The sequence below is a fragment of the Podarcis liolepis genome, assembly GCF_965112155.1.
Source record: "Podarcis liolepis genome assembly, chromosome: 2".
Lineage (NCBI taxonomy): Eukaryota > Metazoa > Chordata > Lepidosauria > Squamata > Lacertidae > Podarcis > Podarcis liolepis.
In genome coordinates, this window is record NC_139555.1 from 10,488,785 (window position 1) to 10,516,217 (window position 27,433).

General features: G+C 45.9%; 2 protein-coding genes across 11 annotated transcripts in view; one reads left to right on the top strand and one right to left on the bottom strand.

The window, feature by feature from the left end:
• LOC310700542 (glycoprotein-N-acetylgalactosamine 3-beta-galactosyltransferase 1-A-like) overlaps positions 1 to 7,590 on the top strand; it is a 42,265-nt gene extending 34,675 nt beyond the window's left edge. For both annotated transcript variants that reach the window (XM_083490382.1, XM_083490383.1), the window contains exon 4: positions 952 to 7,590. In XM_083490382.1, coding sequence (XP_083346508.1) covers positions 952 to 1,173 — 222 coding nt within the window. In that variant the 3' untranslated portion in view covers positions 1,174 to 7,590. The remainder of the gene's footprint in view (positions 1 to 951) is intronic.
• The window catches only part of COL2A1 (collagen type II alpha 1 chain), a 101,971-nt gene continuing 81,985 nt past the window's right edge, over positions 7,448 to 27,433 (bottom strand). For all 9 annotated transcript variants that reach the window (XM_083489846.1, XM_083489850.1, XM_083489848.1 and 6 more), the window contains 15 exons: positions 27,004 to 27,057; positions 24,146 to 24,199; positions 21,442 to 21,603; positions 21,232 to 21,339; positions 20,556 to 20,663; positions 19,072 to 19,125; positions 17,799 to 17,906; positions 16,237 to 16,290; positions 15,180 to 15,287; positions 14,310 to 14,363; positions 13,622 to 13,729; positions 11,606 to 11,894; positions 10,414 to 10,601; positions 9,459 to 9,701; positions 7,448 to 8,127 (listed from right to left, as the gene is read on the bottom strand). In XM_083489846.1, coding sequence (XP_083345972.1) covers positions 7,981 to 8,127; positions 9,459 to 9,701; positions 10,414 to 10,601; positions 11,606 to 11,894; positions 13,622 to 13,729; positions 14,310 to 14,363; positions 15,180 to 15,287; positions 16,237 to 16,290; positions 17,799 to 17,906; positions 19,072 to 19,125; positions 20,556 to 20,663; positions 21,232 to 21,339; positions 21,442 to 21,603; positions 24,146 to 24,199; positions 27,004 to 27,057 — 1,839 coding nt within the window. In that variant the 3' untranslated portion in view covers positions 7,448 to 7,980. The remainder of the gene's footprint in view (positions 8,128 to 9,458; positions 9,702 to 10,413; positions 10,602 to 11,605; positions 11,895 to 13,621; positions 13,730 to 14,309; positions 14,364 to 15,179; positions 15,288 to 16,236; positions 16,291 to 17,798; positions 17,907 to 19,071; positions 19,126 to 20,555; positions 20,664 to 21,231; positions 21,340 to 21,441; positions 21,604 to 24,145; positions 24,200 to 27,003; positions 27,058 to 27,433) is intronic.

The window sequence follows — 27,433 nt, forward strand, 5'->3', positions numbered from 1 at the left end:
CAAGTTTTCTGGTGAGAGCATCCTCACATTTGTCTGCGGCTTCTGCCGTTCTCTGTGGTTGTCACTTCTGCTTCTTGTGGCATATGGAAAAAAGGGATACGGGTGGCACTGTGGTCTAAACCACTGAGCCTCTTGGACTTGCCGATCAGAAGGTCGGCGGTTTGAATCCCCGCAATAGGGTGAGCTCACGTTGCTCTGCCCCAGCTTCTACCAACCTAGCAGTTTGAAAGCACGCCAGTGCAAGTAGATAAATAGGTACCTCTGTGGCTGGAAGATAAATGGCATTTTTGTGCGCTCTGGCTTCCGTCACAGTGTTCTGTTGCACCAGAAGTGTTTTAGTCCTGCTGGCCACATGACCTGGGAAGCTGCCTGTGGACAAATGCCGGCTACCACAGCCTGAAAGCGAGATGAGTGCCACAACCCTATAGTTGCCTTTGACTGGACTTAAATCCAGGGGTCCTTTAAAGGTAAAGGGATGCCTGACCATTAGGTCCAGTCGTGACCGACTCTGGGGTTCGGCGCTCATCTCGCTTTATTGGCAAAGGGAGCTGGCGTACAGTTTCCGGGTCATGTGGCCAGCATGACTAAGCCTCTTCTGGCGAAGCAGAACAGTGCACGAAAACGCCATTTACCTTCCCGCTGGTATCTACTACTATTTATCTACTTGCACTTTGATGTGCTTTCGAACTGCTAAGTTGGCAGGAGCAGGGACTGAGCAACAGGAGCTCACCCCGTCGCAGGGATTCGAACCACCGACCTTCTGATCGGCAAGTCCTAGGCTCTGTGGTTTAACCCACAGCGCCACCCGTGTCCCTTTTCCAGGGGTCCTTTACCTTTGCCTTTATGGGAAAAGGACAGCTGTTCAGCTAGCGAAGCAACAGTGAAGGGGATGGCTTTCCTCGCATGCTGCGTGGTCCACAGTTAACCCTGGTTTTCCTTTGCTCCTCCTAGGGTCCCCAGTGCTGCTCCGACTTGGCCGTCTCCTTTCACTACGTGAGTTCAGAGTTAATGTACACCTTGGAATACCTGTGCTACCACCTTCGCGCATACGGCTACAGGTATCGCTACCACCCGCCTTTGCCTGAGAATGCTGCTCATCTCCAGCCCCGCCCTCGGGGGGAAGCCCCGGAGAGGACCAATAGTACTACACTGCAGACCGAGAAGAAGGTGTAGGGGCGGATCCCTGGCACGTGACCCTTGAGCAGAGCGGCCCAGCCCAGCCATCCTCGGACAAGACCAGTGCTCCTGTTATGGGGCCATCTATGCGGGAAAAAGCAACAAGAGCTGAGCAGGCTACAAGCTGAGAGATTTCTTTTAATCCCTAAAGGTGTGTGTGCACGCACACTTGCCACACAAGGGGTCTTGCACATGGCAGAGGAGCCATTCTTATTTGTGTGCTGAGAAGCAAATGTCTGGCCTACTATGGCCTATCCTATGCTTGCTCGTTTTCCTACTGCAAGCTGGAGAGGCCCAAGCCTTCCATGTGCTGTGAAGCGGTTTCATGCTTAGTAAGTGCTCTTGATGCACTGGGGTGGGGAGACTGGTCCCTGGGTGGTGGGGAAGAAGAGGGGATAGAGGGGCTCTTGTGGGTCCTGGAAGGGAGAGCTGAACTCACAAGGGGGTGGTGCCTGCCGCCATCACAAGAATGAGGCACAACTGCATGGCCATAGACTTAGTAAGGAGAGCACCACAGAGTGGGGCTTGGGTTTTACCACTGGAGAAAGAATAGTAAGGGTCCTGGCTGGTCAGTGGTTGGTGCCATTGTGGTAAGAGGGACCCAGCACTACAAGAGGGGGACGCACGGTCCGTTTGCACCCTTGCAAGCTGTGTTCGGGGTCTCGCAGTTGATATTATAGGAGGAAGTGCTTATATCTCCTGTGCCTGCAATTTCCCCCCATTATTAGGTTTCTTGATACCAGAGCCTAATAATTAAGCCATCTGCCTTTAACGTCAACACGTTCCAAGTCGGGGTTCTTCACTCTTGGGTCCCCAGATGATGTTGGACCACGAGTCCCATCAGTCCGAGCCAACATAGCCTTGTTGTTTAAGGGAAAGAGAAGGAGAGAATAGGAAGAACAGAGAGCTGGCAGGTAAGCAATTAAAAAAGGTAGGGGAATGTTTTTTTTAAAAAAGTGGCAATTTGTGGCTTAAGGCAGGTCCCAAATCCGGAAAGGCTAAAGACCTGTGAGCCTGCAGTTGTTTCTCAACTGCACATTCCATCATCCTCGACCACTGGCCATGCTGGCTGGGGCAGATGGGAGTTGTAGTTCCGCAGCATCTGGAAGGCAACAGCTTCACCACTCCTTGTATGAGACACCCTAACTGTGCATGGTCCTCAACATTCACATGAATAAAGATGCTGCTGTATTATGGCCATCTCGCAGTCAAAAAGTGATGTTTTGTGCCAGAACCAATAGGTTTGGGGCAGGGCTTGCCTGCCCATGAGTTGGACTGAGGCAGTTGTATCAGGTGGAAAAATCATGGCAGGACTGCCCCCTGCTGCCACTGCTGGAGAAGGAAGGAGAAACGCTGCAGCTTCTGGCGAGATATTGTAGAGCTCACAAGATATCACTGCTGCTTCTCCCGGGGGGGGGGGGGGAGATGCACCTGCCCCCTTCCACTCACTGGACAAGCAAGGAGAAGAGGCCTCAGCTTCTGAGTTCTGGTGAGATCTCATGGACTTCTCACGAGATCTTGCCAGAAGCTGCAGCCGCGCAACCTCAGTAAACAAGACTTCGGTGGAGGGATATCAGCCGTGAGGTGGGTGGCACCTTCCCATTTTGCCTCTGTATGGGTTGGTGGGTGAAACAGGACAGGACAGCCCTGATTTGCAGGCAGAAGAACAAGCAAAAGTCAGGCAGTGTGAGAAAGCCTGAAAAAGCGTTATTGCTCCTTTCTGTGTCACTAGATTTGAACGTTCTTGTGTTTTTTGCCTGGTGGGTTAGTCTCTTAATCATTTGATGGCCCCAAGTGCCCCCTGGTGGCTATTACATGCCATTTTATGGTTACGGCAAGACTTTTTACCGAACCAATCTACCGTATTTTTTGCTCTATAAGATGCACCAGACCACAAGGTGCACCTAGTTTTTGGAGGAGGAAAACAAGAAAAAAAAATATTCTGAATCTCAGAAGCCAGAACAGCAAGAGGGATCGCTGCGCAGTGAAAGCAGCAATCCCTCTTGCTGTTCTGGCTTCTGGGATAGCTGCGCAGCCTGCATTCGCTCCATAAGATGCACACACATTTCCCCTTACTTTTTAGGAGGGAAAAAGTGAGTCTTATAGAGCAAAAAATACGGTAATTTGTTGAAGATGCAGGCAGACCTTTGAATTGTTCAGAGCTCTGTGCCAGATGGAATGGAAAGGCAGATGCATTTTCAGCTTATAAGGAGAGAAAAGATAGGCCCAATTTAATAACCGAAAGTACAGCCTTTGTTTTGATCAAGAGTTAAAGCCGAAGCACTTGTGCAGTTCACAACGATCTGTCTCCATAAAATAGCATAGATGGGTGAAAGAAATAGCTAAGCATCCTTTTTGTGGTCTGTTGCAAAAGCTTGGGGTAGAGGTAGCTCTGCAGATGTTGTTTGCCTTTATCTCAGATCATCCCCAGCCAGCATGGCCAGTTGTCAAGGATAATGGGACTTCCAGCATCTGGAAGGCAGCACGTTGGGGATTCGATGGTTACTGAATCCTGAACCTTAAGGGGTGAGCAGTTGCCAAGACATACTGGGCTCACTTGCTGATAAGAATTTTGCTGGCATGTTTGTTGACATCTGACACTCCTCCTTCCAGACGTTTTGTTTTGCTTGCTTTTTTGTCCAGAAGAGGGCAACAAAGATGAGGAGCACAGCAGGAGACCATTTCCATGGTGGAAAGATTGAAGGAGTTAGTTGTGGTTTAATCTGGGGATAGGATGGTTAAGAGTCACAGCCATCTTCACATATTTGAAGGGCTGTTGCATGGAGTCTGCCAATGCCAATTCTGTTGCTCCAGAGGCTATTACCCAAACCATCGGGTTGGTATTACAAGGACTTAGGCTAAAAATTAGGTCTTTCCCAACCGTCTGAGCTGTAAAAACAGCTGGCTTCCTAAAAAAGACAACTGAGAAGGATTTATGCTCTGAGTCTTAGTCTGACCTTCTGGGGAGCCTCCGCTAACACTAGCTTGGAATTAGCACTGCCTGTGAGCCTGTTGCTTTGCTCCCATACCTGCACATTTCCCAAGAATTTTACGAAATCATAAGCCAACAACATCTTCTCTTTCAAATGAACAAGTTGGTAGACTCTCTCCTTCATTAGGGTTCTTCCCCCCCCCCTTTCCCTTTTGACATTTCATAATACTGTTGGGTTCAATCTAGAGAAGAGTATGTTGAAACGTATGGCAGTATTTCAGATAGTCCTCCTGATTGTCTTTTAAAAAAGAAATTAGAAGGAGCTGCCAGTTACCTATTCATACTGCTGGTGCACATCGAGTCTGACTGATGAGTTCTCCAGTATCACAGTCAAAGGCCCTTAGATGCTTTTAAAGCAGTTGCCAGGGACCCAAAAGGTATTTCTCTGGACTGCCCATTTATTAACCTGTTGCCTTCCGTGGTACCCTTTGCCATTCACTTCAGTTGAGGGATTGTTCCACTGTTATGTACTTCTCCTTGTGCCTGCACAGCTGTTACTGCCATTGAAGTGAATGGTGACTTATTCACACGCTGTTGTGTAACCAGAGCGTACACAGTGTCCTAAACTGGAATGTTCTCTTATTCCATAAATTATCATGATATTTTTTAGAAGAAAGACTTTGGGAGCTACGAAATGGTAATAACTGGTGATAACTGGCAGAATGCTTCCTGTTGCCAATTTTGTTGTTTTTCTTCGTAAAAGAATGTTTAGATATTTACTGAAAATGATTTTGTTAAAATCTTTGGATCTGGGGGAGGTAGGTAGTTTCCACAAGAGACATGTTTGAAGTTTTTCATTCGCTTTACAAATAAACCAAGTTTCAAGGACAGTTAATTCTGTGCTTCTGCTGATCTCTGAAGGAAATTGCTTAGCCAAGGTTGAAGATTGTGAGTTTTCAAAAACAGGTCGTGGGAGAATGCATTGTTTAAAGTTGAAAACCACAAAGGTTTTAAAATTTTTCTTTCAGAAAACTTGCACCATCACTCGGAAGCCTTATGCCATAGCTCAGTGTAGATTCAAGATGGGGAGTCTGTGGCCTTCTGCCTATTTTAGTCTCAAACTCCCATCAGTCCTTGCCAGCATGACCAATGGTCAGAGATGAGTGTTATAGTCTCTGCTGTGGTGGGCTCAGTTGCTCACCACCCAGAGTATATACAATACTTGGCTACCTCAGTATAAGGCAGCTTTTTATCTACATACGTGCCCTCTTTAAGGAAAAGCCCACCTTTTCCTGGTTATCTTGAAATATTGTGGCCTTTCATGTTACTGGTTTAATTGTAAGCTGCTTTGATCTTAGGCAAAGGAAAAGCTGTGTTTTAGGCTCATGCATAGTTACTTGCCTGGTTGGTTGCGACAAGTAAAAAATCATTTCTGGGTGACCAAGCAAGAGACTTTTAGAAAAGTTGGCTTGGTGTTTTCGGTTTCACTTTAAGTTAATAATGCTTTCTAACATAGTTTTGTGTGGCTACAAAGCCTCCCCCCCCCATATCTGTCCCCTGATCATGAGGTTGCAGGGCAGGTTATAAAAACTTTTTTAAAAAATACAATCTTGGAATGAATGAAAACAAATCAGGGAACAAAATGTGGCTGTCAACCTTGGGGATTTACAACTCAAAACTTGCAAGCCTGCTAAGGGTTGTAGTCAACCTAGTAGCTCTCTGTGCGAAGGGACCTGCTTCTGTTTGCACAAGAGGAAGGACTCCCCCTCCCCTCCTCCTGTGCACCCCATAAATCTCTTCTGGGGGTTCAGCCAACCATCTGGGGCAGATTGGTGATCGCAGAAGAGACAACGGAGTGGTGGCAATGGGGAGAAAGACCAATTGTTCCACTCGTGCAGTTACTTATTTGTATACTCTGTCCCGATGAATATTTGCTGCCCTGGGCTCCTTCAAGAAGAAGGGTGGAAAATTAGCCGAGTTAATAATAATGTACTGCACTGCTGTCCTATACATCTGCTAGGAAGTAAGCCCGTTTTTAATTTAATAGGCCTTACTCCTAAGTAAGCATGTATACTAGGATTGCAGCCTTAAATGAAGTTAGGGCACAATCCTTTCAAAGTAAAGGACTTGTATGTATGAAGGCGATTTTGTGCCTGAACTTAAATATCTCTCACTGAAATCAACAGAAGTTGAGAGTGCTTCAATCTTCAAATGTGGAGAAATGAATATTACCATTGACAGATTGAAGGAAAGCTGCCGCCAATGTTACTGTGCTCTTACCTCTTTGTAAGGTAAGAAGAATTATCTTGATTCAAAAACACAAAGACTAAAATCCCCTTCCCTCCGTTTAAAAGAAATTCTGGTCTTTTCTGCTTTTCTTGGAAATGTTTCCCCAGGGAAGATAAACATTGTTTAATAAAGATTACCTCTTAGGGTGAAAATTAATACACACGGAACAACTTCAACAAAGATGTCTTTATTTGGAATAGGAAAAGCATTCTACCTTGAGTGCAAGGGTGGGGGGAGCAGAAATAAAAGAAAGCAACTGGTATTGATGGTGATGGGGGTGATCAGGATAGAATATGGGGTGTGATGTTGTGGACCTGACTGTGTTTTTGTCATTTTACATTCCTTAGTTTTTAAAGGAGAACAACAACCTGCTCTTCTTTTTACCTTGCACTTCAGAAACTCTCCCCTTTCTCTTGATTTACTAACTCTGAAAGTAGACAAATCGAAGCAGAAGAGGTGGTGAGAGAGAGAGAGAGAGAATGTAAAAGTGGGACCAACTTTACAAAAGGGTTGTAACTGCCGTGTTGGTCCCAGAAATATAAAATAGGTAAGAAGCTATCTTTTATTAGGCCAACAGAGCTCTGTGTAACTCAAAAGTGTACATATGCTTACAATCAGCCAAAGTTGGCTAACAAAAGATAGTTTTGTCTACTGAAAAAGAAGAGGAATTGGTAAAGGAGTATTCTGCCATCAGCCAAGTCTCACTTATGCAAGGGAGTAGCAATGTGTTAACCTGGTGTCTGAGAGTTGTAGTTCAGAAAGGCACCAGGTTGTTGAAGGGGGTCTTAAGCACCATGTGTTTCTGTGGGAAGGGGTGGTAGTCCCCGAACTTGCCCCTCATCTCTTTTGTGGCTGGCAGTGAGATCATACTGACAAATGTTTCCTTAAGTGTGAGGTAGCTTAAAAACCAGGGACGTTGTGAGAGTTGACCCTATGACTTCCTTCATTTTGTAAAGAGAGAGTAGAGAGAGTAGATGAGGCTTGGTAGACTTCAGAACGGTGGACAGAAGCAAAAATAGTAAGAAAAACAACAAAAATCAGATCAACTTGTACTTTCCAACGAAGGTTTTTTATAATCAATTGATGTTAAAAAATACAGACTTGTTTTACAATAATAATAGCACCATTTTTAGTATTATACACAGTAATCTTGCTTGTGATACACACCCAGGGTTGTTTGGATGGGTGGGGGGGGGAAAGAATTGGCTACAACCTGTACTTTGGGGCATCAGCACCTTGGAGGGGAAGGACCCTTCCTGCATGCTAGTGAGCTTCCAAGAAAGGTCTTACAGGAAGACAATAAATAAATAATACCATTATTTGTTGTTCCTTTTTTTCCTTTTTCTCCTTTGCTTGCTTTCATGGTCTGCCCAAGTGATGGTTGCCTCGGAAACTGACAGAGTCCAAAATGTAAGCATGGGGGAACGGATGGAATTTTGGGAAGGGAAGAAGGTTTGGTTCAACTCTTCAGTGCAGAAAGTCCTACAAGGTGATTTGGGGAGAACTTGGGTTCCTTGGGTTGGTTTTGTATGGCAATGGACTGGTTTTTTAAAAAAATATTAATTTTCGAAACTTTTTTTTCTTTACAAGAAGCACACCGGGCCAATGTCAACACCAAATTCTTGATCAGCTCCGCCAATGTCCATAGGTGCAATGTCAATGATGGGCAGGCGTGAGGTCTTCTGAGAACGGTATTCAATGATTGTCTTCCCCCATTTACCAGTGTGTTTCTGGAATGGAAGGAAAAAACCCACAAAAGAATGCATTATTTTAAGTGCCACAAGATCTCCAGCTGGGATCAGTTGCTGGGGGTGGCTGGCTGGAACAAATCAAAGTTCTGGAAAGGAGGGCAGGAATAACCATGGTACTAAACATACTAAAACACAAGAGCTTTTACTGTGTTGCTGTTATCTGGGGAATCTTAAGATCTGCATTCTGTCCTGCTCAGGTTGCTATGCAACTTTGGAAGCTAGTACTAACAACCCACAGGGACGCAGGTGGCGCTGTGGTCTAAACCACAGAGCCTAGGGCTTGCCGATCAGAAGGTCGGTAGTTCGAATCTCCGCAAAGGGTTGAGCTCCCGTTGTTTGGTTCCAGCTCCTGCCCACATAGCAGTTCAAAAGCACGTCAAAGTGCAAGTAGATAAATAGGCACCGATCTGGTGGGAAGGTAAATGGCGTTTCTGTGCTCTGCTCTGGTTCGCCAGAAGCGGCTTAGTCATGCTGGACACATGGCCCAGAAACTGTCTGTGGACAAATGCTGGCTCCCTCGGCCTATAGAGCGAGATGAGCACGCAACCCCAGAGTCGTCTGCGACTGGACCTAAGGGTCAGGGGTACCTTTGCCTTTACTAACAACCCACATGCTCATGGCCATTAAAAAGGGTCATATCTGATTTCATGTGCCATGAGCAGAAGCTGAAATTGTGCAAGGGGGTGCAGAATGCCAGCTTCAGCAGGAGTATACAGTGGCTGCCAGCATACACATCAAGCAAGTAAAGGAAGCAGGATAATCCTCTGAATCTGTTTTGAGATTCCTATGACTCTTGAGCACAATGGTGGTTTTCTTGCTACAGCCATGTCTCCTCTGTGTGTGTCTAATTTTAAAACACACCCATAGCCCGTCTACTTTGAGAAGTGCCACACTATGGCTGATTTCAAGTGGGGGGGGGGGACACAGGGTGAGAGAATCAGTCTCTATTTGATCACTTCTGTGAAACGAGATGAGCAAATGATGTGGGATTTAGTGAAGCAAAAAAGCAACCCTGTGGGGCTGGCTCCAGGGGTCTTGTAACACTGCTCTCACCCTACAGTGCCTTCCCAAATAGGGCCAAACAAAGGACTTTGTGGGTCCCACTCAGGCTAGGGCCGCACTTTTCAATCTAGCTGGTTTCTCACGTGGAATGGAAGTATTCCTGACAGTCTCCTCTGCTGATCCTCTCCTTATGGTCAGACTGGGCCTTGGCAAGTGCCTAGCCTGGCTGGCTGCTACTGTCAGCTGCCTTAGTTCTGTGCCTTTAACCCAGCAACGTCATGTTGCTGTGGCAAACCCCTCAAACTTACCGTGCAGCCATCCTGCAAGGCGCTATATGTGAACCTGCTATTGCCCTCGGCTCTGATCTCCACGTCGTTGGATCCCTGTATCAGGAGAGCTTTCTTAAGGTTCCCAGAAGCCTCGTCCATGTAGGCAATGCTGTTCTTGCAGTGGTAGGTGATATTTTGAGAGCCTTCAGTAGACAAGAGGCGCAGGAAGGTCATCTGGATGTTGGCCGTGTTAGGAGCCAGGTTCTCATCTCCATAGCTGAACTGGAAAGGGACCAAGAAGACAGAGGTTGAGAGACGCCTTTCTTAGAAAGACCGCAGAAAGCAAAAACTGGTACCTCTGTAGATTGTGAGTTTCCCTTGGCCATGCCAGTACCTCCCTCCTGTCTCACAGTGACCCTACTGCACTCACCAGCTGAGTTTGCTATCAGGGTGGTGCCTCTGAACATCAGCCATCATGGTTGGTTTATCATTCTCAAATTTGTCTAAATCTTTTAAAAAGCAATCTAAGCTACTGGTAATCAACCACATCTCATTGCTGCGAACGCTAAAGTCTCCCTGTTTCCTTTCTGCTGCCTGGTCACAACACTCAGTGTTGCTTGATTTCTTCTCATTTCTCCCAAAGTTGGAGAATAAGCCTCACACAGACATTTCAAAGACAAGAATAGTGAGATGCAAGTATAAAAACAGAGGGTCAGTGTAACAATTAATGGGCAAACAGAACATTAAGCGCCAAGGTGAACATTCCGTAAGTGCAAGGAGAATATTCTCTCCGTTCTGGGTTTCTCTCCCCACTGCAACCTTTCAGAGCAGATTCAGAGAATGGCATAGTAAGTGTGTGTGTGTGTGTAAGTAATCCTGTTATGCTAGCGCCAAGCCTTGCACTAATGCAACTGTTTACTTGCACGGGTTCACATTGGATTTGCATGCCTTGGATGAAATATCAAAAGCATTTATTCTAGCTTGACCCACTTACGTGGAAACCTCCATTGATTGTCTCTCCAAACCAGATGTGCTTCTTGTCTTTGCTCTTGCTTGTCCACCAGTTCTTCTTGGGAATGCTGCTAGGCTTGGGGTAAACACAGCTCTCTCCCGTCTCCATATTGCAGAAAACCTTTATGGCATCCAAAGTGCAACCCTGGTTGGGGTCAATCCAATAGTCGCCTGCAAAATTAAGAAAGAAGCAGTTGGTACGGTGTTTTTCCTCTTTCTCTCTCTCATCACACCGCTGTTCTGTGCTGCTGGGTCTTAGTCACCGACTTCCTGCAGTGACCCCCGCCCCCAATCCCTTAGGTGGCATGTGCAAATTCAGAAGCTTAAGCAATTATAATATCTACAGGGGAATGGAATTTATTAGTGTCAGATTGCAAATGGAAAGTTAACTATGTGTTAAAATATAATCGCAAAATGAGGCTAAACAAGTCACACAGTAATCCTGCTCTGGGAATTATGAGGATTGTAAGTGCGATTCTTTGAGCTTTAAAGCCTCTGCAAACGGTAGGTTATTAAAACATTATTCAGGCAATTTTCATTCTGAAATACTGATCAACAAACATATGATCTAGAAGCTTTGTTTACTTTATTAGGATACAGTAACATGAATATCACACACACACCCCAATTAAGTTACTATGGCCAGATGTGTTTAATTAAACACGTTAAATATTTTGATAGGAGCTTAAACTCTCTGAGGTCTTGTTAATGACTTTGGTCAGAAAAAAGGTTGTGAATTTGATGCCAAGGGAAGGGGTGGGTGGGTGTCCCTGTGGCTTCCACAGGGAGAAGAAATGTATCGCCAGCTGTATGGATTTTGCCTGCCACTTTCATGCCTTCTGCTATGTGGATGAGGCTACATTTCCCATGCGTTTTGGTGGCAGGAATTGGAAGTGCTGAAACAGTAGCCTCGGTCCTTGTAGATGCTCTGGGTTAAGGTTACCAGACATCCCCGTTTCCCGGGGACAGTCCCCGGATTTACAAATCAGTCCCCTGACAAAATCCATCCATTTAGTAGGAAGATGAAAAATGTCCCTGGGTTCATTTTAAAAATCTGGTAACCTTACTCTGGGTGGTGAGACGCAAAGACCTCTCTGGGATTGTTATGCTGCGGGAATAGGAAGCGAGGCTTCTGAGCCCACAACCCAGCCAGCGGCAAGCCCCAATACACTCACCGCTCTTCCATTCGGGGTGGCAGAGTTTTAGGTCACGGCAGGTACGAGCTGGGTTCTTCCTACTGCCCTCGGGGCTCCGGATGCTCTCAATCTGGTTGTTGAGCGACTTCAGGGTGGCATCGACCTCGGCATCATGCTGCCTCAGGTTGCTAGAAGCCTGGTCGGATCGCATGTAGCGCATGGGGTCGGGGCCTTTCTCCGTCTGACCCAGGCCAGCAAAGGCGGACATGTCAATGCCAGGTCCGGGTGGGCCAGGAGGACCAGGGGGTCCAGGGTTTCCAGGAGGACCCTACAGGGTTAAAGGAAAGGAGACAGCCCTGAAATGCTTGCTGTTGGACGAAAGCAACCCCCTGCTGTATGGTAGGTGCATTTATGGAGGTAGCCCATCATCTGGGCCCTCAAGTTCCATTTTCTTTCACTGACATGGGACTAAGTTGAGCCGATAGGACCTACAGTTTAAGTTCCAGATGGTCTCACTCTTGGGCAAGAGGGGCTGAATCAGAAGTCTTTTTCATGCTTTCCAGCTCCGTAGTACATCTGCTGCTGGAAGATGACTTAACAGAAGCTATCACACTTGCTGAGACATCAGCAGAGACATCACCTTGCCGACAAAGGTCCATATAGTTAAAGCTATGGTTTCCCCATTAGTGATGTATGGAAGTGAGAGCTGGACCATCAAGAAGGCTGATCGCCAAAGAATTGATGCTTTTGAATTACGTGCTGGAGGAGACTCTTGAGAGTCCCATGGACTGCAAGAAGATCAAACCTCTCCATTCTTAGGGAAATCAGCCCTGAGTGCTCACTGGAAGGACAGATCCTGAAGCTGAGGCTCCAATACTTTGGCCACCTCATGAGAAGACTCCTTGGAAAAGACCCTGATGTTGGGAAAGATGGAGGGCACACGGAGAAGGGGACGACAGAGGATGAGATGGTTGGACAGTGTTCTCGAAGCTACAAACATGAGTCTGACCAAACTGTGGGAGGCAGTGGAAGACAGGAGTGCGTGGCGTGCTCTGGTCCATGGGGTCACGAAGAGTCGGACACGACTAAACGGCTAAACAACAACAACATCATCATACTTGCTGCTGTTTTGGAGATGGATTATATGGTTTAGGTCAGTGTTTCTCAAACTTGGGTCTCCAGCGGTTTTTGGACTACAGCGCCCATCATCCGTAGCTAGCAGGACCAGTGGCCAGGGATGATGGGAACTGTAGTCCCAAAACAGCCGGAGACCCAAGTTTGGGAAACCCTAGTTTAGATGTTATTTTATGGTGCTCTTCCGTAAACTGCTCTGTTGTTTTTAAAGGAGAGTGGTATATATTTGATGATGATAATTCTCATCGATTTCAAATATTTAATTAGACGTGCCGGGCTGTACATTAGATCCTGCTCATAGAACCCCATGTAATTCCCACAGGGAGACAAAGCACAGCCCTTCCGTAGCACAGAGGGCTGTAGGCCACCCTCAAAAGGAGAACAATTTGAGCCACTGATTAATACCTAGGCAAGCTCCACGGAGGCAGTCAAGCCAGCTGGGTAAAGGGCACAAGGGCAGGGGACTGCCTAGACACAGAGTGCACAGAATTTGCACTCCCCTGTTCTAGGTGCATTTTGCAACAGGGAATTTTCATTTCATTGGCGCTAGCAGTTTCTGAGCTTTGGGCACAGTCCTGCGCCTAAGATTTTAGATTAAAACTGCGGAGTGGAAGGAAAGGAGGACCTTTTTCTGCCTCCCCACTTCCAGCCACTCTCTGAAGACTGGAGAAGAGACCCTCTTAAGAATATTAGGAAGGTGGGCAGGGGAAGGACTAGACCATGTGAAAAATGAGCATAATATTTTAGCTGCAGTTCATTTTCAGCTTTGAATTATTGTTATAAAAAATCACGCCGAGACATTCCATCGTTGCGCCCATAACCTTAAGGTGACATTTAGCTCCTAGCTTTCATATCTTTGTTTCTAACACTGGGGGGTGCAGCTTCTTGTACTTCATTTATGCCGTTCCTTCAGTTACTTACAGCTTGGCCAGTTTCTCCACTACGACCACGAGGACCGGGGGGGCCAATGGGGCCAGGCATTCCGTTAGAGCCATCTTTGCCAGAGGGGCCAACTGGACCTGGGGGACCCTAGGAGAGAGGCAATGAGCATGAGTTAACACCAGGCTGCGCATGAACATTAGCAAGTACTGGGATGGGCTTCTTAAAAGAACCACATAGTAAAATCTACAAGTGGTAGTATTGCAGCGCAGTAGAATTGTGTCTGACCCTGTCCCCCAGATCCCACACTGCATATGACATTTACCATATAATCGACCAATGAACCTTCTTCAGTTATCAGCCATGTACACACTCTGACAACATTTCAAAACCCACCAGGCCAAAACAAATATATCACAACACACAAAAAGCAGAGGTCCCCAGATTTCTTATCACTAAAATTTATTTGTAATACAAAAATAGTGAAGATCAGTCTTCTCCCTCTTAAAGTTCTCTCCTCCAAATAATTTCTCCCCAAATCAGCTGGCATCCAGAAATTGGTGCCTGGATATAACAAGCCCACATTCTACCAGCTGAAAAAACTGAGCAACACACAAGACACTTAGTGAATAAGGCTAGTGTACACAGCAGAGTCTTAACACCCAGCCACAACACTCCCTGGTCTTTCGCCAAGGAAAGGAGCTCTTCTTATCAGGGAGATTGGACTTACCCTGGGACCAGAAGGACCAGCCGGACCTGATGCACCTTGATCGCCAGACGGACCCTATGGAAAAAGGTGAGGGGGTGGGGGAAAGCAAAGCCATAGTTACATACCAGCCATGTCACAGCACAGCCTCTCTGCAGAAGGGCCTAAAGAGTTTAGGAGTTGTAGAGAATGGCTTCAAGGACGTTCCATGCCAGAATTATTTTCTACCTCCTTAAGTTTTTACTTTGCTGCTTTAATTGCTAGACCTGTACTGTGCCGACGATGTTTTATCTTCAACTGTATGCTGCATTTAGCCAACTAGTAAAGGTAAAGGGACCCCTGACCATTAGGTCCAGTCATGGCCAACTCTGGGGTTGCAGCGCTCATCTCGCTTTATTGGCTGAGGGAGCTGGCATACAGCTTCCGGGTCATGTGGCTGGCATGACTAAGCCGCTTCTGGCGAACCAGAGCAGCGCACGGAAACGCCGTTTACTTTCCCGCCAGAGCGGTACCTATTTATCTACTTGCACTTTGACGTGCTTTCGAACTGCTAGGTTGGCAGGAGCAGGGACCGAGCAACGGGAGCTCACCCCGTTGTGGGGATTTGAACCGCCGACTTTCTGATCGGCAAGTCCTAGGCTCTGTGGTTTAACCCACAGCACCACCTGTGTCCCATTTAACCAACTACCCAGGGATAAATACTATAAAGGGAAGTTAATAAATAAACAAATAAATACTAATTAGACAGACAGGCATCCCTGCAGGGAGAAGTTGATTCACATCCCTGCTGCAGCAGATAGACTCAAACCCAAAACTCCCCTGAGCCCATGACAAGCCTAGAACAGAACACCACAGACCGAATTCTACTCTAAAGATACGGAAACCAAAACTTACGGGAGGCCCAGGAAGACCCTGCAGGCCAGTGAATCCCCTGTGACCCTTCAGACCTCTCTCTCCTGCCTCGCCAGCTTCACCCTTGTCGCCACGAGGGCCTTGTGGACCCTAGGAGGAGAGAACACAAGCAGCATTCAGGGCAAGAGAGTCATGCGCAAAGTTTGGCAACATAGTACGGGGTGGCAATGCTGCCTGCAGATCTGAACACAACTTCCCTCCTGGCAACATCTCTCGACCCTGTTGGTTGCTATGTTCTGATGTCACAAAGGGCCTCTGTTTCTCCTGCAAGTGACTTGACTTCATGGTTCTATGCTGGGGGGGGGGCACACATTCCCTGTGACTGCCTAGAACTCATTTGCCTGAGGCACCAGCTGACCAGTTAGCGGAAACCAGTTAATTTCTGGTTCTGAATCCATGAGCATCTTTGAGCTGAAGCAGAGTGCAGTTACGCCTTGGGATTAAGAATTACGCTCGTGCAGGTGAACTAGTTGATCTTAGAACCTTTATGCGGAAACAGACATATAACACTCGGCACTTCGAAGGGGTGTGTGGGTCGGGAAGTGGCACTGATTAATACAGAGAAAGATGTTCTCCGTTGCTCTCTGGTGGAGGCAGTAAATAAAGCAGAAGTCCCCAGGGCTTTTACCTGTTCCTTAGGGCTGCGATTGCTAGGATCACTATGCTTCCTTTCTTGAAAGCAGAGGAAACCTTCACAGTACTGAACTAGGATCCTCTTTTCAGGGAAGGTGGGCAAAGTACTCCTGTGACTACTACACTACAGGTAAGAGGCAACTGCTTCTGAATGACCGCACACAGAGTACTTATTGCTGTTTGCCTCTGTGTCAGATGAATACATTTTTGTTCAAATGGCAGGTGGTCGTGTTCTAAGAGCAAGAACTTCAAGCACTCATTCATTGTGTCAAAAGCACAAATTGGAAGGAAACTTTCCTCTTTTGGATGTACACAGCAGTGACTCGGGGGATGCTCAATAAATGCAACAGCCTCTACTGGGAGCCCAGGAAAAATGAAAGTGGGTAAAGGAGAAATAAGTACTCACGGGCATGCCGCGTGCCCCTGCAGGACCAGCAGGACCCATTGGACCTTGAGCACCCTGGAGAAAGATGAAAACAAAAATTTTAAGCTGACTACTGGGCACCTCCTTCATGCTGAGATGAGACCAGAGGCCACAGCTCTCCGTGTTGACCAACAGGATTCGAATCTAGCACGGTACAGTCGTGCTCAGTGCTCTCTTTCAAGGCCTGACCCAAAACACACAGCAGCTGAGGTATGGATATTTGTAGCAGAAAGTCCCACTAGAGGGGAAAGGGTTAAGAAGTGCCTTCCTCATTCTTCTACTTATGCACTGTAAACAACATTCAAAGGGTGAAGGACTAAGTGTGACTGAGCACAACATGCTGTTTGGCCCAAGCTAAGTGCCTGGATAGCTCAGTTGGTTAAAGTACGGTGTCGGTAATGCTAAGGTTGCAGGTTCAATCCCCATACAGGATAGCTGTATATTCCTGCATTTCAGGGGATTGGACTAGATGATCCTGGAGATGATCTATGATTCTAAGTTTGGCCCAAACTGGGAAATCCTGTAGATTCTAAATATTCTGGAAGGATAAAAAGGTAAAGGACCCCTGACAGTTAAGTCCAGTCACGAACGTCTCTGGGATTGTGGCGCTCATCTCACTTTACTGGCCGAGGGAGCCGACGTTTGTCCGCAGACAGTTTTTCCGGGTCATGTGGCCAGCATGACTAAGCAGCTTCTGGCAAAACCAGAGCAGCGCATGGAAACGTCTGGAAGGATAGGATTCAGCAAAGCCATAGGAAAGGGAAAACCATCTAGCAAGTTAGGGCAATTCAATCAACCTCTTATAGCATTCCATTAAGAAGTCCCCTCCAGCCCAGCATTCTGTTCCAACCTTATGTTTCAGGAAGTTCACAAGCTATCATGGCTAACAGCAACCGGTGCACCAGTTCCCAACCTTGGGTTCTTAGATGTTGTTGGGCTACATATCCCATCATCCCTGAACACTGGCCATTCTGGCTGGGGATTATGGACATTGTAGTCCAACAACATCTGGGGACCCACCTACTGCATGGTGTGTTTTTCTTTTCAGGCAATTATTTTTGTTGATTTTCCAAATTACAACCCATTTTTCACAAATTATTCATAATTAATATTTTATTAAGTTTTATCAATAAAATAATTCAGAAAAAAAGTACAAAAACAGAAAAATACAAAATCACAAAATACAAAAATACAAACATTAAACACAAAAGAAAAAAGAAAACACATAAAAACAAAACTCCCTCTTTTTTTAAATTCTCATCTTTAGTTAACTTATTCTCCTGACTTCCTCACGCCTCCCTTTTTTGTATCCCTTTTTAAAAATTTGGTTCAGCAAATTCATATCCAATTTAACTTATCTATTATCAATCCCATCTTACATTTTACCTTGTTGCTAGAAAAAAACTTTTAAATGCTGATGACGTTGAAATGAACGGAAGGGGTTCTAGCATTTTTCACAAATTATTACAATACCAAATCAATGCAATTTTAATTAAGTGGCTTCCCACGTGCCATCACCTAGGGCATGTTTACTGGATACTCACCGCTTCACCTCTATCTCCTTGTTTACCAGTTGGACCAACAGGACCAGGAGAACCAGGTGGGCCGGGAGCGCCAGGACCACCAACAGCACCAGTTTCACCACGATCACCCTGTCAGGGGACAAAGTAGAAGCATTAAATACCAAATATGTATATGAGATATGGTGAGGGACAGCAACCCCACTGATGGGACATTTCCTCCCCCTCCCTTCTCCCCCCCCCCCCGACTGGTTCCATGCTCTTAGAAGATATGGCAGGTGCTGGGGCTGAAGGAGCAATCTGAGAAGGATCTTGGAAGACTTTGGTGAAGAGGTGTGGGAAAACCTTTGGTTGAACAGCAAGGAACAGACTAACAAACAAGGCACTGCCATAAGACATAGGGATAGAGGGAGAGAGCAGCCTTTCTTCCAGCCTCCCAAAATGCATATTATGATGGCAGATGAAGATGTTGGACTTCAGGAGCTAGCTGACCTCACTGGGAGAATCCACGACCAGAAAGAAGAGGAATATCAAGAAGATTGGAAGAAATTTAAAGACTATTTGAATAGATATTGTAACACTGAAAATTAGAAGTTACCTGAAAGTATCAATTAGGCCTAGGATTAAATTAGGATTTAATTATTAAATGAGATTTAGAAGGTTAAGAAAAGTTAAGAAACTTGACTATAATTGGAATATTGTTTTTGAATAATGATATTGGCAAACTGCTACATTTAGTTACAAGGAAATTCAGATGGGAGGGACTGGAGGAAGTCAAATAATACGTTTATGAGGTTGGAAGTTTAATCAATTATTAATTTGTGTTGTATTTGTGTAACTGTTGCTATATCTTTTGTTGTTATTTGCTTTATTTCTTTTATTTTTCTTTCTATTTTTTCTTTATGGGTTTTTTAGTATGTGTTATATTTGCAAGAAACCTAATAAACATTATTGGGGGGAAAACCAAAAAAACCAAAATGCATATTATGTGGCTGGAATAAATTGTGTAAGTAAGGGTAATGTTAATGGCTTATTCCACAAAACGTTGCTGCGTTACTCAGATTTCAGGGAAAGAGGTGGAAGAGATGCCTGAGAAAATTGTGGGACTAAGAACAAGGAAGGTAAGGGCTAAGAACGTGGACAGAAAGATTAAGCAGGTGAGCTGCTCCCACCTGGATTATGCCCTGAGATTATACCCACATGGCATTAGATTTTTGACTCGAGCGACACACGTTCCTTGAGCAAATCATATTTAAATACAGCAGTGGTTAATGCTCCTTTGAAATGGGACACTCACCTTCACGCCAGGGGAACCATCTCTTCCTGGGGGACCGTCTGAGCCAGGATTGCCCTGAGAATAAAAATGATAGGTGTTTATCCTTAGGAGCCAAGGAAGTGGCGCTGTGTGTCTTTCTGAGAAGGCATAGCCAACCGCCCCAGACAGTGGGTTGCATTTCCTAAAATCATTCCCGATTCACAACCTCGGCTTGACAAGCAGCCTTTGCCAATATACACTCATCGCAGTCATGTATGCCCCTCCTCCAAGGGAGTTTGGAGACTGTTCCTTCTTGGAACCTACTTTTGCAGGAAACTGACACCTTGCTCCCAGCAAACTTGGGCATCAGGTTTAGCAGATCCTAGTGCAAGCATTTGAAAGAGCTCCTTCGCAGCTCCTCTTGCAAAACCAACCTTCAAGCCAAGCCCAGGCACCACTGGCTGGCAAGGGTGAGGAGACGGTAACCCAGAACTGGAAGAAGAACTGCTTTCTTGAATTGCTGAGGAACCACCTTTCAGCACTCCCCAAATTCACCTCTTTTAAATACTGCTTATAAACTGTACCCCAAGTTGCAGTTATAATTGCCTGCCACCTCTACCCAGTGGAATCCCACTTGCAGAAAAGCCCAGCCCACTATGGGCTGGAAGCAATCAGTTCCTTGAACGGTTGGTAACTTTTTTGGCGAATGCCGCCACTTTAGAAACACGGGGAGCAGTGGGGTGTTAAGTGGAGGAAAATTACAACATGAATCGTAGCTTTAGATTCCTGATCAGCAACAAAGGCTTTGGAAGGCTACTTGGAGAAGAGAGTGGGGGTAATCTAAAGCTTATTTAATTGCACCCCTCCCTGACCCCCCCAATGGGCTGCTGCTAAATATAGGCATCCCTTACAAACCTTAAAAGCAAAAGGGGTCCACATGTAAGAAAAATGTAGATTGTATCCCTTACAAGGCAGTCGACGACTTCTAAACTACATTAATGGCTATGATTTTAATCAAAAGGAAGTAATTCCCTCTAAAGGCCAAGAAGGAAATATGTTTAGGATCAGGGTTTAAGAAGGATGCATACATTCTTTAGAATATTCCTGGAAATGCATCACTAAATTGAGGCTGCTGCAGCATAAATCAAAACCAGCAATCACTGTAATGGGAAATGCTACAAATTCAGTACTGGAAATGCCATCACATCAACCTTCTCTAACCCAGCGCTTCCATGCTAGACTACAATTCCCATCACCCCTGACCATTCACTATGCCAATTGATGGAAGCTGGAGTCCAACAACATCTGCAGAGCAACAGGTTGGGAGAAGGCTGGTTTAAAACATTATCAGGGTGTTTTATTTTTAAAAGTTTGTTCCACTCTGGGGCATTGAATGAAAACACAAGTTTTCATCCCCCCCGCCCACTCATCCTCTGACCCTTGACATGTTTTGCTGCAGGAATGCAGTTTTAAAATAGGTTACCCTTTCCCCCAGGCCACACATAGAACATGCTGAGTATGCTCACCTCACGTCCAGGTTCGCCAGAGGGACCAGTCAGGCCTGGTGGACCAACTGGGCCAGGTGGACCTCTGTCTCCAGGGCCGCCGGGAGCTCCTTGTTTACCAGGCTCACCCTGAAAAGAGGAGGGTGGGAAGAAAAAAATCAGCTCAGGTAAAGAACAGGTACTTTGCTCAGAGACATCACCTTGCCAACAAAGGTCCGTATAGTTAAAGCTATGGTTTTCCCAGTAGTGATGTATGGAAGTGAGAGCTGGACCATAAAGAAGGCTGATCACCGAAGAATGGATGCTTTTGAATTATGGTGCTGGAGGAGACTCTTGAGAGGCCCATGGGCTGCAAGAAGATCAAACCTCTCCATTCTTAAGGAAATCAGCCCTGAGTGCTCACTAGAAGGACAGATCGTGAAGCTGAGGCTCCAATACTTTGGCCACCTCATGAGAAGAGAAGACTCCCTGGAAAAGACCCTGATGTTGGGAAAGATGGAGGGCACAAGGAGAAGGGGACGACAGAGGACGAGATGGTTGGACGGTGTTCTCGAAGCTACCAGCATGAGTTTGACCAAACTGCGGGAGGCAGTGGAAGACAGGAGTGCCTGGCGTGCTCTGGTCCATGGGGTCCCGAAGAGTCGGACACGACTAAACGACTAAACAACAACAACAACAAGCTCCCCAGATCACTTACGGAAGGACCCGGCAGACCAGGGAAGCCTCTCTCACCGCGCTGACCAGGGAGACCAACGATCCCTCTCTGACCTGCCAAGCCTTGAGGTCCAGGTGGGCCGTCAGCACCCTGGAGGGGAAAGAAAAGGGCAGAGATGGGTGTTAATTTGCAAATGACAAAGCAGCAAGCCAGATCCATTGTACATGCAAAGAAGGAGGGATGAATACGTACAGGAGGACCATCTTCTCCAGATTCTCCCTTCTCGCCTGGGGGACCAGCAGGACCTTGCAAACCAGGATCGCCAGCACGCCCAGTGGGGCCTGCGTCACCACGAGCTCCCTTGGGACCATCTTTACCAGGAGCGCCGGGAGGTCCTGCGGAACCGGGATTGCCCTATGGGGAAAAGGGAGAGCCAGTAAGATCCCCAGAGACTGATTCTCTGCATTAAAAGTTATACTGTTGAGAAAAAACTTGAATCCACCTTATCTGCAAGAGATAAGATTATTTTGGGTACAATGTGAATTGAGATAAAAGCTTCCTGTCAGCCTCCAGATTTACGTATACAGTGGTGCCTCGCAAGATGAATGCCTCGCAAGACGGAAAACCCGCTAGACGAAAGGGTTTTCCGTTTTTGAGCTGCTTCGCAAGACGAATTTCCCTATGGGCTTGCTTCGCAAGACGAAAACGTCTTGCGAGTGTTCCGATTTTTTCTCTCGCTTCCCCCCCCCTTTTTCTAAGCCGCTAAGCCGCTAATAGCCGCTAATCCAATAATAGCGCTAATCCGCTAATCCGCTAATAGGGTTACTTCGCAAGATGAAGAGACTCGCGGAACGGATTATTTTCGTCTTGCGAGGCACCACTGTACCTCCCAAAAGTTAAAAGGTCCCCAGAGGTCTACAGTTTTGAAGATGTTCCATGAGACGCTGCATTTTCTTGCATTCATGACAACTAAGGTTACCACCCGTCCCTCAAAAAATGGGACTGTCCCATTATGGGGCACCGTGTCCTGTTTGGCCCCCAATTTGTCCCATTTTCAAAGCCATAAAAAGAAAAATAGGCATTTGTGTGCTCACCCAAACATGCTTATCTTGCATGCAACCAATATCAAAATGGCTTTGAAGTCATTTCATTCTGCACCAGGTAAAGTAATTTTCAGCCCCCCAATTCCCCCCGACTTGTCCCTTATTTCACCTGACCAAAGGTGGCAACCCTAATTACAACGTAGCCTGAATCCATGAGCAGGTCGGTCATCAATTTAATCAGAGAAATGTCCTTATGATCTCACCTGAAAGCATCTAAACCAGACACCTGGAGTGAAAAACAAACTCCAATTGTAGGAGATAAAATATCACATCAGTCATTTAAGACCGATTGAGTTGTCCTCCCCTCCCCCCCTTACAGACTCATATTAAAGGAAGTGAAAGGAGAACTTAAATGCATTTTGTAAGCTCCTGGGGTTGAAAGTATTCAAGGTTAGAGCCCCACTGGTTGTTGTGCAAGTAGAAGACAAGTGATTTAGAACTTGGCAGGTCCCAGATTGCGGGGAAAGGGGGCACAGGAAAAAAAGGCCTCTAACCAATTAATACAGGTCAGGTTCAAGGGACTACTTCCCTAATTCCAGGTGGAGTATCAAAAGCATCAGAGCTTGTAGGTGAATAAACCAGACTTGTTAGGAAGTCCACTCAAGTTACTAGTCAGATCTTTGTTGTTTTTAACTAAGTAAAATAATAGACCAGGGAAGAAGGAACTTTCATGTGACTTACGTTTTAGTGCTTTTATCAAGGCAACCCAACAGAAGCGTTTGATGTTTCTACCCACAGGACTCTTAATTTTGAGTAGGCTTGCACTATAAAAGTAAGTCTAACTGTTCAATAGGGCTTACTTCCAATAGGGCTTATTACTACTTTTAATAGGGCTTACTTTAAGTGGATGACTGCAGCCTCAGTTTCTGCCACTTCTATATCCCTCTCCTGTGGGATTTTATATCAAGTTATCCCTTATTAGCTTTCATGTATTTATGATTTCCTCTATTTTATTCCTAAAACAATTGATATAAACACATAAAACACATTTTAAACGCCATATATATATATATATATATATATATATATGCAGGTTTTGGTGTCTTCGGGTGTCTTCCCGTGTAAGAGTTGGGGTGTCTAGGCGACGTTTCGACGAGGTCTCACTCGTCATCTTCAGGCTGGTGCTTTCGGCTTCTTGTTACTGGAACAGAGCAGGATCTCAGTGTTTGAGTTCCTATAAATACTGTTGAGGGGGTGTGGTGTATAGCCTCCAACGTTCTGGGCAGAGAGGAAGTTCCCAGGTTAGTGTGCCTTTTCTTCTTTTGTTCCTTAATTACTTGAGGGCAAGTAATTAAGGAACAAAAGAAGAAAAGGCACACTAACCTGGGAACTTCCTCTCTGCCCAGAACGTTGGAGGCTATACACCACACCCCCTCAACAGTATTTATAGGAACTCAAACACTGAGATCCTGCTCTGTTCCAGTAACAAGAAGCCGAAAGCACCAGCCTGAAGATGACGAGTGAGACCTCGTCGAAACGTCGCCTAGACACCCCAACTCTTACACGGGAAGACACCCGAAGACACCAAAACCTGCATTCCTGTACCCGTGAAAATCTACAAAAGCATATATATATATATATATATATTGTTTAAAAAATATATATAGTGTGGCCTTTGCCACATTTAACCTGAATCACCCCAACACTCTTGTCAGCCTACCCTCTCTTATCTCCTAAATATTTTGTTTTATTCACAATCCCACTTGGTTCCTGCTTCAGGCTTTTAGCTAACTCTTTGGTAAAGACATAAAGCTATTAAAAAACAAACACATTCCCATTGAATACCTCTTTCTTGGTTGCCTATAATACAAATTTAAAATAAAATAAATGCCTATCAATGACCAACAACTTACGTTAGGGCCTGGTGGTCCAACTCTTCCTGCTGCGCCAGGGAATCCAGTAGCACCCTGGGAAGAAATAAAAAGGATTATGAACAGAGCACCCAGGGACATTTGAGGCACCAGTGGGTGATTCGGGAAACTACAGGACCACCCCCTTTATTTTCAGCCTGTTTCACTGAAGACTCCGTTATACAGCTGCAAATAAAAGGTTTCAAGTGTGTTTTAAGTGCAATATACAACATGACACCAGATGGCGATGGTGAGCTTTACAGAAAATTCAATGTATTTTTTAAAAACGCTTTTTAAAAAAGCATATTTTTTTTCCAGAACATTTTTTAATAAGTGTGTAGATTCCACCTAAAAAAGGTTTCAGTTTGGTGAAGTTTGGAAAGCATAATTTGGCTTCGAGAATTACCTGCTGAGGTCAAAAAAGAGGCCAGACTGAATAAGGGAGTCCTTCTATTTCTCCCCTGCTGCGTGTCAGTGCTGATGTGTTTCAGGCACAGGGGCAAGGAACCTTCACTAAAACACGGTCGGTACTGATTCTACCAGCTGACCATGCTCTCAAAGCCCAGCTCACCACACAACCATTTCTTGGGCTGATGTCTGTTCTAGATTGTGGTTGCCCCTAGCACTCATAACATCCAAGCTTGTTAAAAGCATCAAGTGAGATAGCTGGCCCACAGATGGGCAGGAGACTAGGCTGCAGATCCCTCGCCTCTAATAAAGCAGTGCAAATCCCGATGGTTCCCTGGAAGACCCGTTTATGAAAGAGCCCTTCCACTTTAGCTTCTCCACTTCTTGGCCATCATGAAAGAATAATCAAGTTTGAAAAACCTTTCTGAAGACAGGAGCTAGCTTGGCCTAGACTGTGATCCTCCTGTCTTTTATATAATAATAATAATAATAATAATAATAATAATAATAATAATAATAATAATAATAACAACTTATTATTTCCCCCCTTCCATCAGGCTGGGCCTCCCCAGCTACTCTGGGCGGCTTCCAACCGAACATTAAAAACAAGACAGCATCAAACATTAAAAACTTCCCTAAACAGGGCTGCCTTCAGATGTCTTTTAAAAGTAAGATAGTTGTTTATTTCCTTGACATCTGATGGGAGGGTGTTCCACAGGGCGGACGCCACTGAACAACAGTACAGTGGTACCTTGGGTTACAGACGCTTCAGGATGAGAACAGAAATTGCACAGCGGCAGCAGGAGGCCGCATAAGCTAATGTGGTACCTCAGGTTAAGAACAGCTTCAGGTTAAGAACGGACCTCCAGAACAAATTAAGTTCTTAACCCGAGGTACCACTGTATACGGTACTGTCTTACAGCCTTCCAAGTGTTGTTGGACTACAAGTTTTATCATCCCTGACCACTGGGCATGCTGGTTGGGGCTGATGGGAGTTGTAGTCCAATAGCATATGGAGGGCACTAGGTTGAAAAAGGCCAATCTTATACTAACTGGCAGTGGCTTCCCACGTCTCCCAGCCAAGAGACTTAAGCAGAAACAGCAGAGGCTGAACCTATGACCTTATGTAGACGAAGTATTTTTAATCTTTGTTGGAAGCTGCCCAGAGTGGCTGGGCTAACCCAACCAAATGGGTGGGGTACAAATAATAATAATTTATTATTATTATTATTATTATTATTATTATTATTATTATTATTATTGACACAACAGCCCAGGGCTGGCCCACCAATGAGGTGGGATGAACCAGCCGCCAAGGCGGTACTTCTATGGGCTCCCTGACTGCCCTGCTGCCTCCCACATCGGTGCCAATTTCCAGCAATATCTTGCTGGAACCTGTCATTGTTGCTGACATTTTGCACCCCCACCACCCCAGGTGAGGACTGTGTGGTAGACCGGCACTTCCTGTTTTGCCTCAAGCAGCAAAACAGCCCAGTAAATTGCCCACAACAGAGTGTGGAGCCTTTTTTTGCCTCGGGTACACATTCCCAATTTTAAACCGGCGACTGAATTGATGAGGCTCGTGAAGAGAAAGTAGCTATGGCATAAGCACATGGGGAGGTTTTACAGTTACCAGATAAACCGATGGAGGGTGGCAGGCTAAGTAAGGTTCATTGCCAGTAGTCTTTGGAGCGAAGCTACCATATTTACATGAATCTAGAGCTGGACCATAAAGAAGGCTGAAGAATTGATGCTTTTGAATTATGGTACTGGAGGAGACTCTTGAGAGTCCCATGGACTGCAAGAAGATCAAACCTCTCCATTCTTAGGGAAATCAGCCCTGAATGCTCACTGGAAGGACAGATCCTGAAGCTGAGCCTCCAATACTTTGGCCACCTCATGAGAAGAGAAGACTCCCTGGAAAAGACCCTGATGTTGGGAAAGATGGAGGGCAGAAGGAGAAGGGGACGGCAGAGGACGAGATGGTGGGACAGTGTTCTCGAAGCTACCAGCATGAGTTTGACCAAACTGCGGGAGGCAGTGGAAGACAGAAGTGCCTGGCGTGCTCTGGCCCATGGGGTCACGAAGAGTCGGACATGACTAAATGACTAAACAACAACAATGCGCACCTCAGTTTTCAAAACCTTGAAACCAAAGAACTGTTTCCTATGTCAGCGGCGTTTTACAAGCTTGCAATAGAATATAATGCGCCATCAAATCTAATGCACACCCTAATTTTCAAGACGTAATTTGCCCAAAAAAAGGTGTGCATTACATTTGAGTAAATATGGTATTTATCTGAGTGGTATAATCACCGACTTCTGCTCTCCAAGGTACTGAACAGGGTGATCTACAGTAGAAGGTTCAAGTCAAGTACGATAAACTATCACAGCACAGTTATCAGAGGTGCCAGTAAGGGAAGAAATGAAGCAAATTGTCCATAAAATACTTACCGGAGGTCCCTGTGCACCACGCGCTCCCTTTGGACCAGTCACACCAGTTGGACCCTACAGAGACACAAAACAAAATCTGGATTAGGCACAGTTAACCTTCTCACTGAGCTTCTGCCAGAGATCTCTGTAGCACAGATCTGAAAGAAGCAACCAGCCTCCTTTCTGACAGTACAAGGTAAAGGTTCCCCTTCCCATCAGGGCCAGTCGTGACCGACTCTAGGGTTGCGCGCTCATCTCGCTCAAGAGGCCAGGAGCCAGCGCTGTCCGGAGACACTTCCGGGTTACGTGACCAGCGTGACGAAGCGGCATCTGGCGAGCCAGCACCAGCGCCGCACACGGAAATGCCGTTTACCGTCCCGCTAGAAAGCGGTCCCTATTTATCTACTTGCACTTAGGGGTGCTTTCGAACTGCTAGGTGGGCAGGAGCTGG